This window comes from Hippoglossus hippoglossus, chromosome 8, assembly GCF_009819705.1.
Source record: "Hippoglossus hippoglossus isolate fHipHip1 chromosome 8, fHipHip1.pri, whole genome shotgun sequence".
Lineage (NCBI taxonomy): Eukaryota > Metazoa > Chordata > Actinopteri > Pleuronectiformes > Pleuronectidae > Hippoglossus > Hippoglossus hippoglossus.
The window spans coordinates 7,831,263-7,845,697 of record NC_047158.1 but is presented as its reverse complement, the minus strand read 5'-3'; the positions used below and the strand labels follow the sequence as shown (position 1 = coordinate 7,845,697).

Here is a 14,435-nt window from a genome sequence, read left to right as displayed (position 1 = left end):
CAGAAAATGATTTGATCAGTATTCACTACCCCACGGGTTGAATCTGGTCGGCCACATTGGCTATTTCTTCTACCACATTTATCGAGCCAAACCGTCTACAAGTGCAGAACTAGATCTAATGAGCTGTTCCTGTGCAATTTCTCAGAAAACATTCAACCTCGCCCTATCTCCGTGCTCCACAAATACTTTCCTCCCATGCTACCTATAGGCCAGAACATCTCACAAAATATAACAGAAGATGCAGTAATTAATATTCGAACTTCCCAGGAGTTAACTTTTCATATCAATAATAATGACCGATCTTCTAAAATCCTTCCTCAAGTTAAGTTCATGATGTTTATGCCCCGACATCGTCAAAGTGTATAAATGTGCTTGATTTTTTTTTTGTGGTGCTGCTGTGAGCCTCTTGATCATCATCATCCACAGTAAGAGTTAAAAGATTTATTTTCAGTATTGTAACATACAAAGTCACTGCAAAAAGATTATGAGGGAGAACTAATTTCAGCTTTTACAAACGTGATAGAAAACCGTGAAAATTTGAGAATATCAAAATTGATTCCGGAGTAAAAAAAAAAAAAAACACCAAGGCACTGACAAACAAGAAAAATGTATAAAAAGCCTGTTGCTATGTCGAGAAGATTGCAGATCTAAGAACTCAGATAACAATACAGTACTCTGAATATGTATAAAGTGAGGTAAGTATCTGTGAGCGATCCAGTGCTTTCTGTGGCTGCAGTGCAACGTCTTCCATTGAGTTCAGGAAACATCAGTTCATGAGGCATGGAAATAGAATTTCATCTTACTGGGAGCCACATTGTCATCACAATGCTGGTTGAAATGCCCTTAGACAATAGGTAACACACGGTAGGAATTGGGATTCAATTGTCACAATAGTAAAATCCCTTTTGTTGTGGTACTTTTCTTATTCACTAAAATGAGGCTAAGCTGTGCCTTCACTGGTAGAAAAGGGGGAAAATGACTCAAGGTTGTTTCAACCCAATTGTTGCCTCCTCCAAGGAGGTTATGTTTTCACTCCTGTCTGCAGGATTATGCAAAAACTATTGAACAGGTTTCCACTAAACTAAAAGGGTGAGACATTGGCAAAGAAAGAACCCATTACATTTTAGCGAGGATCCAGACAAAGGGATCCAGGATTTTTCACCTATATCTGAGGAAAATTCATGGATCTTGAGGGGGGGAAAAAAAAAATCAAGCATATTTGGGATTATATTACATATTTTGCAATTTGGTGTGGCTATATATAATTAACAATTAGCAATGGGGGAGGTATCTGATGGTTGTTTGCAAAAATATCTCTTTGTCTTGATTGGAATGCGACCACCCTCTTAACACTTTCATTGCCAGCAGATCACTACGGATTTACACCAGTAAACACTCACAAATACATGAGAAGATTGGCAGGATTCAGAAGCTACAGACACTATGATGAATGAGATGGATGGAGAGAGCTGGAAGATCAGAAAAAGCAAGTTGAACGGAACAAAAATAAAACTATGAAAATAATGGAGAAAGGAAAATCCTTTGATTATTGAGAAAATTTCAGACCATATAACTGTTCGGTCAGGAAACAGAATGCAGTGACTTTTTTTCTCTGTACCAAATAAAAAATAAATTACTTAAAATTGCATTCCCTGTTTAAGTCTGACAAACTCTCCACCCACCACATTTTGTGCATGTGATTATGCCAAGCTCACTTCCTCAGTGGCATAGGAATCATGGCTAAGAGACTGCTTTAAGTCAAACTCCAAATCCTTAGACATGAAAGGGTGGCAGAGATGGTTATCCTTGTCCAACAGGTTCTTCCTGTTCAGCTCTGCCATCATTTCTTTCTGTGGTCATTCCAATGTTCTTTCGTGTGTTTTTGTTCCTGTCCACATTTCCTACAGTCGTAGTCCCTCCTGTCTTTCTCCCGTCTGCTCTCCATATACACCTCACATCTTTCGAAGGACTAGAGCAGTGGCGAGAACACCAGCCAAGAAAACTCCCACCGTCTGCCATGTAGGAGTGCCAAAGTAGGAACCAATACCATCCTGAAAAAAGAAAAAAATATTAACAACCATGAATATTAACAAATGTCTCATGAGGAATCAAGAGCAATAGATCAAATACCAATCCATGATGTGTTGGAGCTGCTTACCCAGCCACCTTGCTCCCTGATCCAGTTGATCACATTTTCACGGAGGTAATCCATGGTCCAGCAGATGATGGTTTTAATGATATCTGGAACTTGGTTCACAACAGCCTGACACAGGTGTGAAGGGAAAGGGCTTTGTTATTCAATCATGTTTTCATAAAACAGATGTGTCTCAATTTATTTTGTTTTCATAAATAAAGTGAGACACAACTCAGCTACTGCACTTACTTTCATGACAAGTCGACAGGCAAAGTAGAAGAGTGCGACCACCCTGCCCCAGTTGAATTTTCCATCCGAAAAGATCTCGATGGCAACTTTCAGAAATATTTCTTTAGTGGGACTGAGTGCGGAGTTGTTTATCATACTAGAAAAAAGACAACATTAATCCATTAGGACAGGTTAATTATGCAGTTGTAAATGGTAAAACATTGCAATTCATAATATGTTGTTCCTGAACAGATGCACAGACAGGGAGCCTACTTGTTGAGCTCTACATTTCCGTCTAGCTCGTCTCCGATCTGCTGCAGACACTGGGCGAGCTTCTTGTGGTTGGGGTCACACAGCTCTCCTCCACCCAGCTGTGCCCTGGTCACTGAAGTATTGCCGTCTCGCTGCCTCTGAACCCGCTTGAAGATGAAACTAGATAAGGGGAAGACAGATATATGTATGATTTGACTATTTGCTCTGGTTAGTAAATAGAAGGTAGGATGTGCAGGATACACTTACTCCTTGAGCAAAACAGTTCCCACTTCCAGCAACTGATCTTTGGCAATTCCTGGGAAAAGGAAAGGTCAATGTTAAGTCATACAACCACAGTTATATGACTGCATACTAAAAAGCAATAGAGAGAAATTAATTTATAGTTATAGTATAAACCTGTTGAGATGTGTCATCGCAACAGTGGGCGCAAACTCCAACAGTGATATGGAACACAACAGTTACAAAAAAAAAAAACCAACAGGAAATCAAATTAAGGAGAGAAAGAACAAAAGTTACAACTTTAGCCTTGACATAATCAAAAGAGGAAAAAGGATAAATCACTAACTAAATACAGAATAAAGGAAATACAAGAAATCATGGAACAGTAACGTTTTGAAACATTTTAAATAAGCTAAATGATATATGGGTATTTAAAGCTTGAAACGTGGAAACTTTTTTTAACCAACTTCCTTAGATACAAAGGGGACAATACAGAGTCTGATCAGAGCTTCTTAGAGACTTATTTGATGTTTAAGGAACAAACGTCTTGACAATGAGGGAACTTATTGTTAATGCATTTGAAAACAGTAGTTTTGAAGGCGTTCTGATAAACAATGTCAGTTATGGGAAAAGTCTCTTTCTAACATCATACGTCAAACTGGAGCGATACAAAAACATCCAACACCAAATGTTACTTTCTTGCAAGACATGATCATTGTGGGAAATTAGAGAACAACTGCATGTTAATGATCCGTGTGGTTTGTGAGTTCACTTAGTGATCAGCCAAGTAACAAAAATAATTATAAATATAAAAAAACCTTGGTATTTTTGTTCACCATTTAACAGTGCATTCATATATAGCGCTACTTTGTGTTTGTATGCAAGATAACTGTATGTAAACATGCGCAGCACATACCCACAGTGCTGCTTCTTGGCTAAATGAATTAGCTTCAGTTAATTTGCCGAAGTTAGACTGAACCGTGGCCATGATGTTCGCGATGTGCCGAGCCCGAGACATTTCCTGAGTAGACGAGAAGCCTGTTGATGTCTGTGTTTCACTTTCCTTCAAACATATCTGCTAACTCACTGCTGTGGCTAATCAAGCTAACGCGGCGTTGTCGTGTTAGCTAACATCGAGCGAACCTGAGTTCAGCTGATGTTGGCGCTAGCATGCAAACAAGCTACAAACGCAGAACACGAGTTACTCGATCGGCCGCCACATTGTCTCCGTGCAGCGAACTACCGGCGACGCTGTCACAGTCACTTTAATGTCAAAACGGTGTCGATGTTAGCTCGTACCTGGATCGTCTCCTCCTGGATGAGATGCCATCTTGTCGTCTGTTTAGATCTGAGATCGCAGCTCGCCCCTCTACTTCCGTGCAGTCACGTGACAGCGTTTTATTTTGTTTGCGAGAGCCGCAGGTGAAGATCTACAAGTCTTCACCGAGGCTGATGGGACTGTCGTGTTGTCCGCAGCGCTGCATCCACAACAAGGGCGGGGAAGTTCCCTGTCGCCGGTGTTTTGTAGATCTGCTCAGTGTAGTCGAGGGAGTTCGGAGACTTACAAATAAAAGACAAATAATTTAAAATACATTTTTTATCTAATTTAAATCTGACGTGGACCAGTTAAATAAGTTTGTGGAACAATTTTTAGAAATTTCTGGATCATTTTTATATCCTCGTCGTTTGACGTCACTTCCCGTGCCTCGTGGTCTTCCGCCCGTCGCGCGCATGCAAAGGCCTCTTTACAACTCGGCAGGCAAAGATGGCGGATGCACAAGTAGGTCCGGGAAAACGGCGTGTTGGCTTTCAAACGAAACAAACACGTTTTAATCATGTTAAAACTCCGGTTATATTAACTATGTGTATTTAAGGGGTCCTTATACACAACCCTCTGTAATTTGTAACCACACTTAAGCTTCAATAACCGATATTTGTTGTTCCCGAGCTGCATACCCGCGTGTACCGTTGAGCTAGCTTGGGGTGTTAGCTGTGTTAGCCTAGCCCGCTCCTGTTAACCCTTCCAGTTGACTCCAGCTTTGTGTATTTTATACTGTTGGTAGCAACGACTACAGCTTTATTGTTAACGTGTCGTTTACCTGACGATGTGTCAAATCGGCAGATTTAATCCTTCGTAGGAGGAAGTGAGTTTTTAATTAGTTAGCGAGCCAGGGCGATGGTTTGTGAAACGAGCCGCTCAGTGCATAAGGAGCTGGGGAATACGAGTTGAGGTGTCCTTGGTGTTTCTGGATCTGACTAATCTTGATTTTTGTTTCTCCACAGACCGAGAGGGCTTATCAGAAGCAGCCCACCATCTTCCAGAACAAGAAGCGGGTTCTGGTCGCAGATGGTGGCAAGGAGGCCAAGGAGAAGCTCCCTCGCTACCACAAGAGCGTCGGACTGGGCTTCAAAACCCCAAGAGAGGTACCGCATCGTTGTCCAGAAACTTCCTCATAGCATTAAACTGCAGTTAAGTTGTTTAATGTTTGCTGCAAGTGATGTTTTCTCACGATGGTCTTCCAAGCCCTTTGGGTGCTGACGACATCGCCTTTTGGCTAAACTGATGCACTTAGTTAAGACTTTATTTTTTATTTCTTTAAATATTCCGAGTCAGAATTCTAATACTATCTTTGCTTTTGCTTTCTTTAGGCTATTGATGGCACTTACATTGACAAGAAATGCCCCTTCACTGGAAATGTCTCCATCCGTGGTCGTATCCTCTCTGGTCAGTTTAATACTTAATCACAATATTCAACACTGGCATGTTGGTCCTGGCTTGGGTTGCTGAACTAGTGTCACTGAGTCCATGCATTTGCTGGGATGAAAACACAAAAGTGGAAATTGTGATTTTTGATCAGTGAAGCAATCCAAGCCAGAACCAGCTGGCTAACATAATATAAACTGTAAATTAAAGGTATTTGTATATCACTGTCCTACAAATGATGTTTTCTCACGATGGTCTTCCAAGCCCTCTGGGTTGTGACGATATCGCCTAATGGCAACACTGATGTCTAGTGACAGTATATTGACGCGAAAGATTCAGTGTGTAAGATTTAAGTGAACGGGATCTATTGGCAGAAATTTAATATAAAATAAACCATAAAGTGATGTTTTCACTAGTGTGTCATCTAAATTGTACAAATTGTTTTTTTCCTTAACTCTAGAATGGGCCATTTTATATTTAAATATTATATAATTACATCAGGAGTAGGTCTTCCCTACGGAGGCCGCTATGTTTTTTTTACAGAAGCCCAGACTGGACAAACTAAACACCTTTTGAGTTTTATGACAACCTACCACAGCTTCTTAATGTTTGGAAGGGTGAGGTGAGGGGTTTTCAGCTGCAACATGCAACTTCACCACTAGATGTCAGTAAATATTACACACTGAACCTTTAAGAATAGAGGAATGAGTTGTTTCTCACATCCTACTTCTGTTTGACCTATGTTTTGAGGGCAGCTATTAAACACAACTCTAATGCCTCTTTTTAAAGGTGTGGTGACCAAAATGAAGATGCAGAGGACCATCGTTATCAGACGAGACTACCTGCATTACATCCGCAAGTACAACCGATTTGAGAAGAGGCACAAGAACCTCTCTGTCCATCTGTCACCTTGCTTCAGGTACGGCACCTCTCACATGTGATTAATTTACAGATCAGTTATGGAAAGCTCTGTGAAATGGTATAGTAATGATTTCCTGCAGCCACATTTTTATCTGACTTAATTTGGTAAAAACTTTATCCAAAGGTGTAAAATTTACTAACTTCTTGAAGAGCTGTATATATTTTTCCTGCAGCTCTCAAAAGTAAATATCACTGTAGTCAGTTCGTTCAATGATAAAATTTTGCTGCAAATGATGTTTTCTCACGATGGTCTTCTAAGCTCACGCTCTGATGATACTTGCCTTTGGCAAACACTGATGCAGCTCAGCTAAATCTTATTCTGCTCGACTCTGGACAGATAAACCTCAACTGCCTGTTAATGTCTGGATTGTGTTTCGTTTCTGCAGAGACGTTACAGTCGGAGACATCGTCACCGTCGGAGAGTGCCGACCACTCAGCAAGACCGTGAGATTCAACGTCCTCAAAGTGACCAAGGCTGCTGGAGCCAAGAAGCAGTTCCAGAAGTTTTAGGCGTGACTATGAACAGGAAAGCTGCTGTTGGCTAACTTGTCTCATTGTCAAATAAAGAACCTTGTTTAAATGGCCTGTCATTACTGTTTATTTGTTTTTTTAAATGTTCAACTAAATAATATATTTACATACTCTGACCTCCTGTTTTCTTATTCAGTGTTTGGCTGGTGCTTAAGAAACATGTGATGTTACAATGTAGACTTCCAGTTCATGTGTAGTAAGAATTATAAAGGGCCTCATCAATTTAATCCTTGACGATAAAGGAGCCTCTAAAATCTGCTTAGTTTGCAGTGAATGAAAACTTCTATTGTAGGGGGCACTTGTGGGATTTTATTTGAAATTCTGTTGCTTGAATTTAGTACTACAGGGTGAGTGAACTTGCATGCGTTCTTAAAGTAGAAATGTTTAGTTTTTATATACTCATCAATTCACAGAAGAAACTTATCTGTCGATGGCTAAACAATATCCAAGAACAGCAGTGGATGTTTTAATTGTTTCTAAAAACAGTTATTTGTGTATACTCAATGAACAGAGCCTGGTGATATTTACCACTGAGTGAAAATGAGCCTTTTTCACCCTGATAAATATATTGCATAATGTTTACATAGTGAAGAAAAACAGACTATGCGTCTGTTCAATTTTCAGATAGTTACAAATAAACAGCTTCTTCACATTACATTTCATTTAGCTGATGCTTTTCTCCAAAGCGACTTACAATAAGTGCATTCAACCATGAGGGTACAATCCCAGAACAAGAATCAAGGGCCAAACTACATATATCTATCCCAGTGTAATAAGGTTTTGCCAAATTGGGTACAAATCAGATAAACAGAAAATATATTTGCTATGATGAAAGTAAAAACAGAAAAACTAGAGGAAGTACCTGGTTGAAAATATGTGCAATTCACAAGTCATTAAAAACTGCTCATTCACTTGAGTGTGATAAACATTTGACATTTTAAAAAGAATATATATAGAAATACAGAGGTGGAGTGTGGGAGTATAATGGAGGAACCAGGTGCACATACATGAGACACTGACAGAGTATTTGATTTCCTCTATAGGACATACATTGTATTTAGATATATATTAGATAGCGTGCACCAATGTCAGAGTTCACTGTTTAAGTTTGAAATTCAATTTGTCAAAGTGTGTACTGGTAAACCTTGATATTTAATTAAGATTTTAAAAAGGAATCAACATTTTTGCACAGTGCAGCGCCTCCTAATGGTTCATACGTTTTTAACATGTTATTGACCAATGTGGCCAGCAGAGGGCAACAGATAACTATTTTATATTGCTATACAACCCAACAGATCATTGTTGAATTCGTAGAGGAGCCACTTTGTTCATTTTCAGTTTTTGTAGTATAATAGTATAGAAACTATTTAACCAAAATCTGAAAATTACACGATTTCACAAAAATAATTAAGCTTCTAATGAACTTACTAATTCAAGTTTTGATTCAGAGTTGATCAGAAAATTTAGCCAAATGATTGAATGTGAGATGAATTGAATTCCAGCATGAGTGAAATAAAGATACACAAGCAGGCTTTTGGCTAATCCATGATGTGTGTGCACCCCCTGGATGTAACGGTATTATCTGCAGTTATATATATATATATATATATATATATATATACTGTTGACCCTCAAAGGATTTGCATTATCCAAAGGCAATGGACGAATCATCTTCATTTTGAACGTCCTCATTTTTGACTGAAGTCTCTTAAACGACCTACATCACAGTTTGTGTCTTGTGGGGAAGAATAATTATCACAGCAACACGGTGCTATACGTTTGTGGGTTGTTTATTTTCAAATGTCCCCTTTTTATTATTCCACATTGTGTTTAAGTTGACCAGTCGCAGTTATCTGAAGGCCTCAGCATCCCTGGATGACGCTTTACTATGACCTCCTTCCTTTGTACAGATGATGCTCGACAGGGTCTGAGATCCAGATAAACACTTGTTAACTAAACAAGACACAGATCTCAGTGTATTCATGGCCCGTCTGCATCAGCCCATCAGTCATTTGCATGTGTCCTTGTTTGTGCTTGAGAACGTGACCGATTTTCTGTACGGGAATCAGTGAGCACCCCCCCCCCCTCCCCTCCCCCCCCTCCTCCACCCTGCACTCATCCCTTCTGTCTGCTTTGTGCCACAGCAGAAGCATCGGTATTAACATAATGATGCCGTACATGTGTCTTTCCCAATGCTGCAGTGAATGTGGACCATATGGCGATGACGTAAACGAGGAGAAAGTGCCGAATGTGAGCTGAGCCGTGTGAGCGGTCTCATGATTAGCAGAGAAAGCAGTCATCAATCCGAGGGTTTGCTTTGGCGAAAACAAACATTTCCCTCAATGACTGTTATCACTTTTGTTTTTCCTTGTGCTGACAAAAGTCCCAGCTACAATATTTACCTAAACAGCAACATCTCAGCTCCAAACCACAAATTGTCCTCCCTTGTGCTTGGGGGTTTTCCCAGCTCCTCTTCTCCACAGGCACAGACACTCCAGGAGGGTGGGAGGGCCCCGGGACGTTCTCTGAATAACAAGGCCCTCTCATGAGCAGACACCCCAGGGAGCACGAGGGCCCAGCAGGCCGACGAGTCCACATGAGTACGTACATGCACCCACAGAGTGTTTGTCTGGGGGCAGAGGTCTGATCCCTGAAAGAGCCCGAGCGAGCATAATAAACCCGAGCTGACAATGTTAAACTGTGATGGATATCTGTGATGTCACAGACGACTGCTAAAGCTGAGCTGTGTGTGTTTTTAAATGTCCATTAGTCAGAAACTCAAGATCACAAAGATACAAATTCAACATGGGACAGAGGCTTATAGTCAGAAAGAAGCAATAAAAGAAATGTTGGACTTTTGTGATACAGTGGTCTTGTTATCCACCTTCTTTCATAAATCACTATATTTTTTCGTCGTTCCATTTTTTTCCCTTTGGACTTTCCAGTGTTTCGGACTCCTGCAAAACAAGTCACCTATCTGAAAAGACTCTTGGTTCAAGTACATATTACATATGTTACATGATAATTACATATATTTGAAAACTACGGGGGCGCTGTAAATCACAACAGCAAAACACAAATTGCATTGGTCCGATCAGCAACAAGCCTCGTCGATAGCAGGCCCCTAATTTTTCCATGAGAAGTTAATACCGCTGTGTTTTCCTTATTTGTTGGTGAGCTTTTTTAATTTGCTGTTGTGTTTAATACGATTTTCTTCAATGTGTTTTGGACTTCAGAGCCACCGGATACAGCACAGGATGGTGTAACAGATGTCTTGTATTTTCCCCCACATTTTTCGTTGAATCCGAAAACAAATAAATGAACGTGAAAGCGTTTCAAAACAGTACGTTTCCCCTCCTCACATATTGAGAGACTGATGCATGTGATGGTCCAGCTGGTGATGTGATTGCCAGTGATGGAGAATCCAGTGAACTTGTCAGATTGAGATTTAGTGCCACAGCCGTCAGAGGCTGGTGACCCAGGGTCAGAGCAGATAACCCTCTGTGTGTCCACCGGAGCAAATGTATTCCACAAAGAAATCAACCAACCGTTTTATATGTATAGCCCATATTCATAATCCCAATTTGCCTCATAGGGCTTAACAAGGTGCAACTTCCTCCAAAAAGAATGAATCCAGAGGCAGGCACCATTTTTTTGCAAGCAGAAGTTTTCATCCTTACATGTTTTTCTGTTCGACAACAGTCGTTAAACACTGACATGATTGATCTACAGCGAGGCAGCAGACGCACACACACGCACACACATACACGCACACACTCTTTTGAACTGCCTCACTTCACATTCCCCCGGTTTGCCAACATGTTTACCCAGTGTCATGGAGCGCACTGGCAGTCGTGCTTACTTGTGTATCTAATGGCAGGGATGTTAGCTCAGGGGGTCGGCCCAATGAGGGTAATGGCCACTATGAAAACAGAGGCCTTCTGGTGGCCCGGCAGGAGGTTTGGGCAGGGGGACGGGGGACGGGAGGGGGGGGGGGGGTCCTCTCTTGTTCAGGGTCTGTTTGGAGGTTGTCAACAGCACCCGGACTATTTTGCAGCAGGAACAGCAGCAGTGGCTCAGACCTGATGGACAGAACAGATGGAGAGCATTTTATGTGATGGAGTCTGGGCTGTAACAGATAAAGACCCTCATCCCTTCCTCCTCTGCTCTGTTCTGTCAACGGGCAGAACAGCAGGCCTCACGTCAGACTGAGCTTGACACAGAACTGGGCTTTGTATTCATCTGCTTTAAAATTCTACGTTACTTTCTCTTTGTGTGAGTTTCTGAAATTAAGTGAGCACATTCAAATAATTGCCTGAAAGTGGTGAAATGATACTTTTATCATTTTGATCATTCATACTTTTATGTTATTTGCTTTGTTTTTTTAACACAGAAAATCAAATTAAATTTAATCTAATGCAATTATTATTGTTATTTAAATGTCACTTGAATGTTACACACCTTAAATCTTGAAATTATGCTGTTGATTAAATATAATATTAATAATCAGAATAAGGGCTTCAAAAAGGTAAATGTAATAGAGCAAAACATTTTGTAATCTAACACTAAATGGAATTACTCAAGTACAGGTACCTCAAATTGTATTTTAATGTGCTCATACTGTTACTTATGTATTTAATACACAACTCATCCTTTATAATGGAAAATTGGATATGGTAGCTCTTAATAAATGCATATCATTACAAATCCTAACCCAAAATAAGCGGCTTTATAGAGCTGCTGGTTCAGTAGAATTCTATGTGTAATTCATTAAATGTCGAAAGTGTTAGACAAAGATAAACTATGACTGTGGAACCAATAAATGTGATTCTATTGCTGTTTTGGAGTAAAGTTATTGTATTCCTTCACATTCTTGTTGCTGGAGTATATAAACCCATCAGTGTCCAGCCGCTCACCACTGGGGTGCCCAGAGCATGGTGGGCTTTGCAGAGGGTCAGCCCGGGGTCACCCTCCACATCTGGATACATCATCAGCCTCTCCAGATCTGCACAGAGACGCCAGTGTTCTGATACCAAACACACATCTTGTGTCTGACAACATCTTGTTGATAAAAATATGCATCGTATTCAGCAATAAAAATGGCGCTTGGGCCACAAACTGCATTTTGCCGTCTAAAACCTGTGCTGGGATGGTGTTTACTGGGGTTTTCTGTCAGTGAAAGTAGGTATGTTGGATAATGAGCATGTCGAGATCTATTACCTTCAGGTTAGAGGTTCCGGTCACGGTCATCAGTGTCTGATATCTCCTACAGCACCCTGAGCTTCTTAACTGATTTGAAGTGATCTAACAGATGTGGCTGGCTTCACTTCTTCTATCTCATCGAGACGTCTGAGTCGTGTCTCTGAAAAATGCGTCCGCCTTCGCTTTATGTAAACACTGCTCATTTACGCTGCTGCTTGTTATTCACATGTGAGCGAAAATGATCTGATGTGTAAGGTTTCAGTCGTGCTGGTGGACTCCCGCGGAGCTCCATCGGGATCAAATACATAACCTTGATTGATCATCGCTCACCTGGCCCCTGTCTGGTAATTTAAGAGCCATGCAACCGCATCCGAGATTTGCTCGACAGCTCCTAATTCAATATGCTCATGTTCGGCCCACGTCCGTGCCCTGTGTTTCAAGGCAGACTGCGTGTCTGGCATGTGTGAGTGCGGCAGGCATCTCCGATTTTACAGCAAGTCGTCAGATCAAAGTGAGGGCTGGTGCCGGCAGGTCACGGGACAGGGTGTTGCGTGCAGAAACGCTCTCGGGTCATGTGTGAACCATCCAGCACGGCTGTCATCGGAGGATCCCCGGGGTGTGCTCTCGCTGAGTGATGGCCTCACACTGGAGCCCCGAAACCTGCAGGCCAGAGAGGATCTGGACTGCATATCTAACAAGTACTACTACCGCTGCTTCGTGTTTGATGCCAGGTGTCCAGGGTCTGCAGATGGAATACATATATATGCACAATTTACAACGCATGCCAGTTTTTGGCTAATGAAGGAAAAACGACAGAGAATTACTCCTCAAATACCGGAAGTTTCTGTTCTTTGTTTGCAGCAGTTTCTTGCATTCTTCCAGCTCATGTTTGAGGTTGTAACAAAAGAACTGTAAAGTGTAACACTTCTCCCTATAAAAAAGGTAACAGGAGAAACTCAAAGCAACGCCCCACAGCAACAGTTTGTGCAGCCACAGAGTGCTTCCCCTGCAGCAGGGAGGAATTCACCCTGGCAGATGGCGGGGCCGAGGCCCCTGAGGCCCCAGGCAATGCTACACCCTGGGACCCGGATATCTAATCGCGCCCTGTTGAGCCTCTCACCTGCTGCTCCGACGCTCACAATGTTATCTCATCTCTCTGACCTATTGTGGCTCCCATCGGTGATAATGGCAGTGGAGAGACCCAGGCAGCGCCGGAGCAGAGGCTCGTCCTCCCTGGAGAGACACGGGATCATGGGAAACCTCAGAGTAATCGATCTCCCCATCTTGCCTCCCCTGGCGGATCTGGTTTCGTATCGAGACCTGTGGACAGCTACTGCGTTGTCTACGGCACAGATTTCTTCGTGGTATTTTTATTTTTTATTATAAATGAGATCTGGTTGATCACTATTTGCCCTTTGTACTTTTGTGTATTAGATTCTTTACTTGAGAAGGAACGTTTTTCTTAATCACCAGGAAAAGCTGTGTAGCATTAAATCCGGCTCAAATGTCTACTATAAACAATGGCATTTAATTTGTTTATTCATGTTCTCCTGTCTCGCCATTCCGCATCACAATGGGAGAACATTTCCCCTCTTACACTGCGAGTTCATAAACGGCCAGACCACAAATTTACGGCCTTCGGTTAACCACAGTTGGTTGCATTTTGAAATCTTTGAGTCTCGCAATGCACTTAACCAAACCACAGTGTTGTGGAGAATCTTGTTGTTGTTGTCGTTGCTGCCTTTATTCCCGCTCTCCGCCGTTTAAATTCTCGCTGAGAAATCACCACGCAGCTCCGGCCTGACCTCGGTTCCCGACATCTCAGTCAGATACGGTCACAGTGGCCCAGTTCTCACTGAGCTTTGCTGGATCATTAGTTAGACTCTCATTGCTTTATTTTGCCTCTTGAGCATAAAGCAGCATCACACACTGGATGAGAAAGTGTCTGAAAAACCTGTTGTTTCAGAAATATAAATATATATATATATATTTATATATACACTTCATGTCAACAGGAGTTCCAGTCTTTATGCAACTCAGCGGAACTTTGTATGGAGCTCAAACAGTGTTGCTGTGCTAGTGAGTTTTGGATGTGTTTAAGGTAATAAAGGAACATGCGACAATGTGGCTCGTTAATTTATACATTTTCTAATTATATTCTTTGGACACTCACTTGTAAGTATACATTTTGGATGCCTAATAGCTCACCTGGTTCAGTGGGCG

General features: G+C 41.5%; 2 protein-coding genes and 3 non-coding genes across 6 annotated transcripts; 4 read left to right on the top strand and 1 right to left on the bottom strand.

Annotated features, from left to right (window-relative positions):
- Positions 1-426: 426 nt before the first annotated feature.
- LOC117766953 (apoptosis regulator BAX-like) lies at positions 427-4,494 on the bottom strand. 2 transcript variants are annotated; one of them, XR_004614799.1, is made up of 7 exons: positions 4,154-4,168; positions 3,032-3,066; positions 2,882-2,930; positions 2,636-2,794; positions 2,384-2,519; positions 2,159-2,263; positions 427-2,051 (listed from the first exon to the last, which is right to left on the bottom strand). XR_004614799.1 is itself a non-coding variant. In XM_034594398.1 (6 exons), exons 1-6 carry the CDS (start codon positions 4,182-4,184, stop codon positions 1,953-1,955), a joined length of 579 nt encoding a protein of 192 aa, XP_034450289.1. In that variant the 5' UTR covers positions 4,185-4,494; the 3' UTR covers positions 427-1,952. The 2 variants fall into 2 exon arrangements, 1 of the variants encoding a protein (XP_034450289.1); XM_034594398.1 differs by lacking the exon at positions 3,032-3,066 and having other exon boundaries at positions 4,154-4,494.
- Position 4,495: 1 nt separating this feature from the next.
- Positions 4,496-7,069, top strand: rps11 (ribosomal protein S11). The gene is made up of 5 exons (XM_034594399.1): positions 4,496-4,634; positions 5,138-5,278; positions 5,504-5,579; positions 6,348-6,477; positions 6,866-7,069. Exons 1-5 carry the CDS (start codon positions 4,620-4,622, stop codon positions 6,987-6,989), a joined length of 486 nt encoding a protein of 161 aa, XP_034450290.1. The 5' UTR covers positions 4,496-4,619; the 3' UTR covers positions 6,990-7,069.
- LOC117767066 lies at positions 5,345-5,427 on the top strand. Its single transcript, XR_004614828.1, has one exon. It is a non-coding gene; the product is annotated as a small nucleolar RNA SNORD35 (small nucleolar RNA).
- On the top strand, positions 5,789-5,871 carry LOC117767067. Its single transcript, XR_004614829.1, has one exon. It is a non-coding gene; the product is annotated as a small nucleolar RNA SNORD35 (small nucleolar RNA).
- On the top strand, positions 6,705-6,785 carry LOC117767068. Its single transcript, XR_004614830.1, has one exon. It is a non-coding gene; the product is annotated as a small nucleolar RNA SNORD35 (small nucleolar RNA).
- Positions 7,070-14,435: the final 7,366 nt, after the last annotated feature.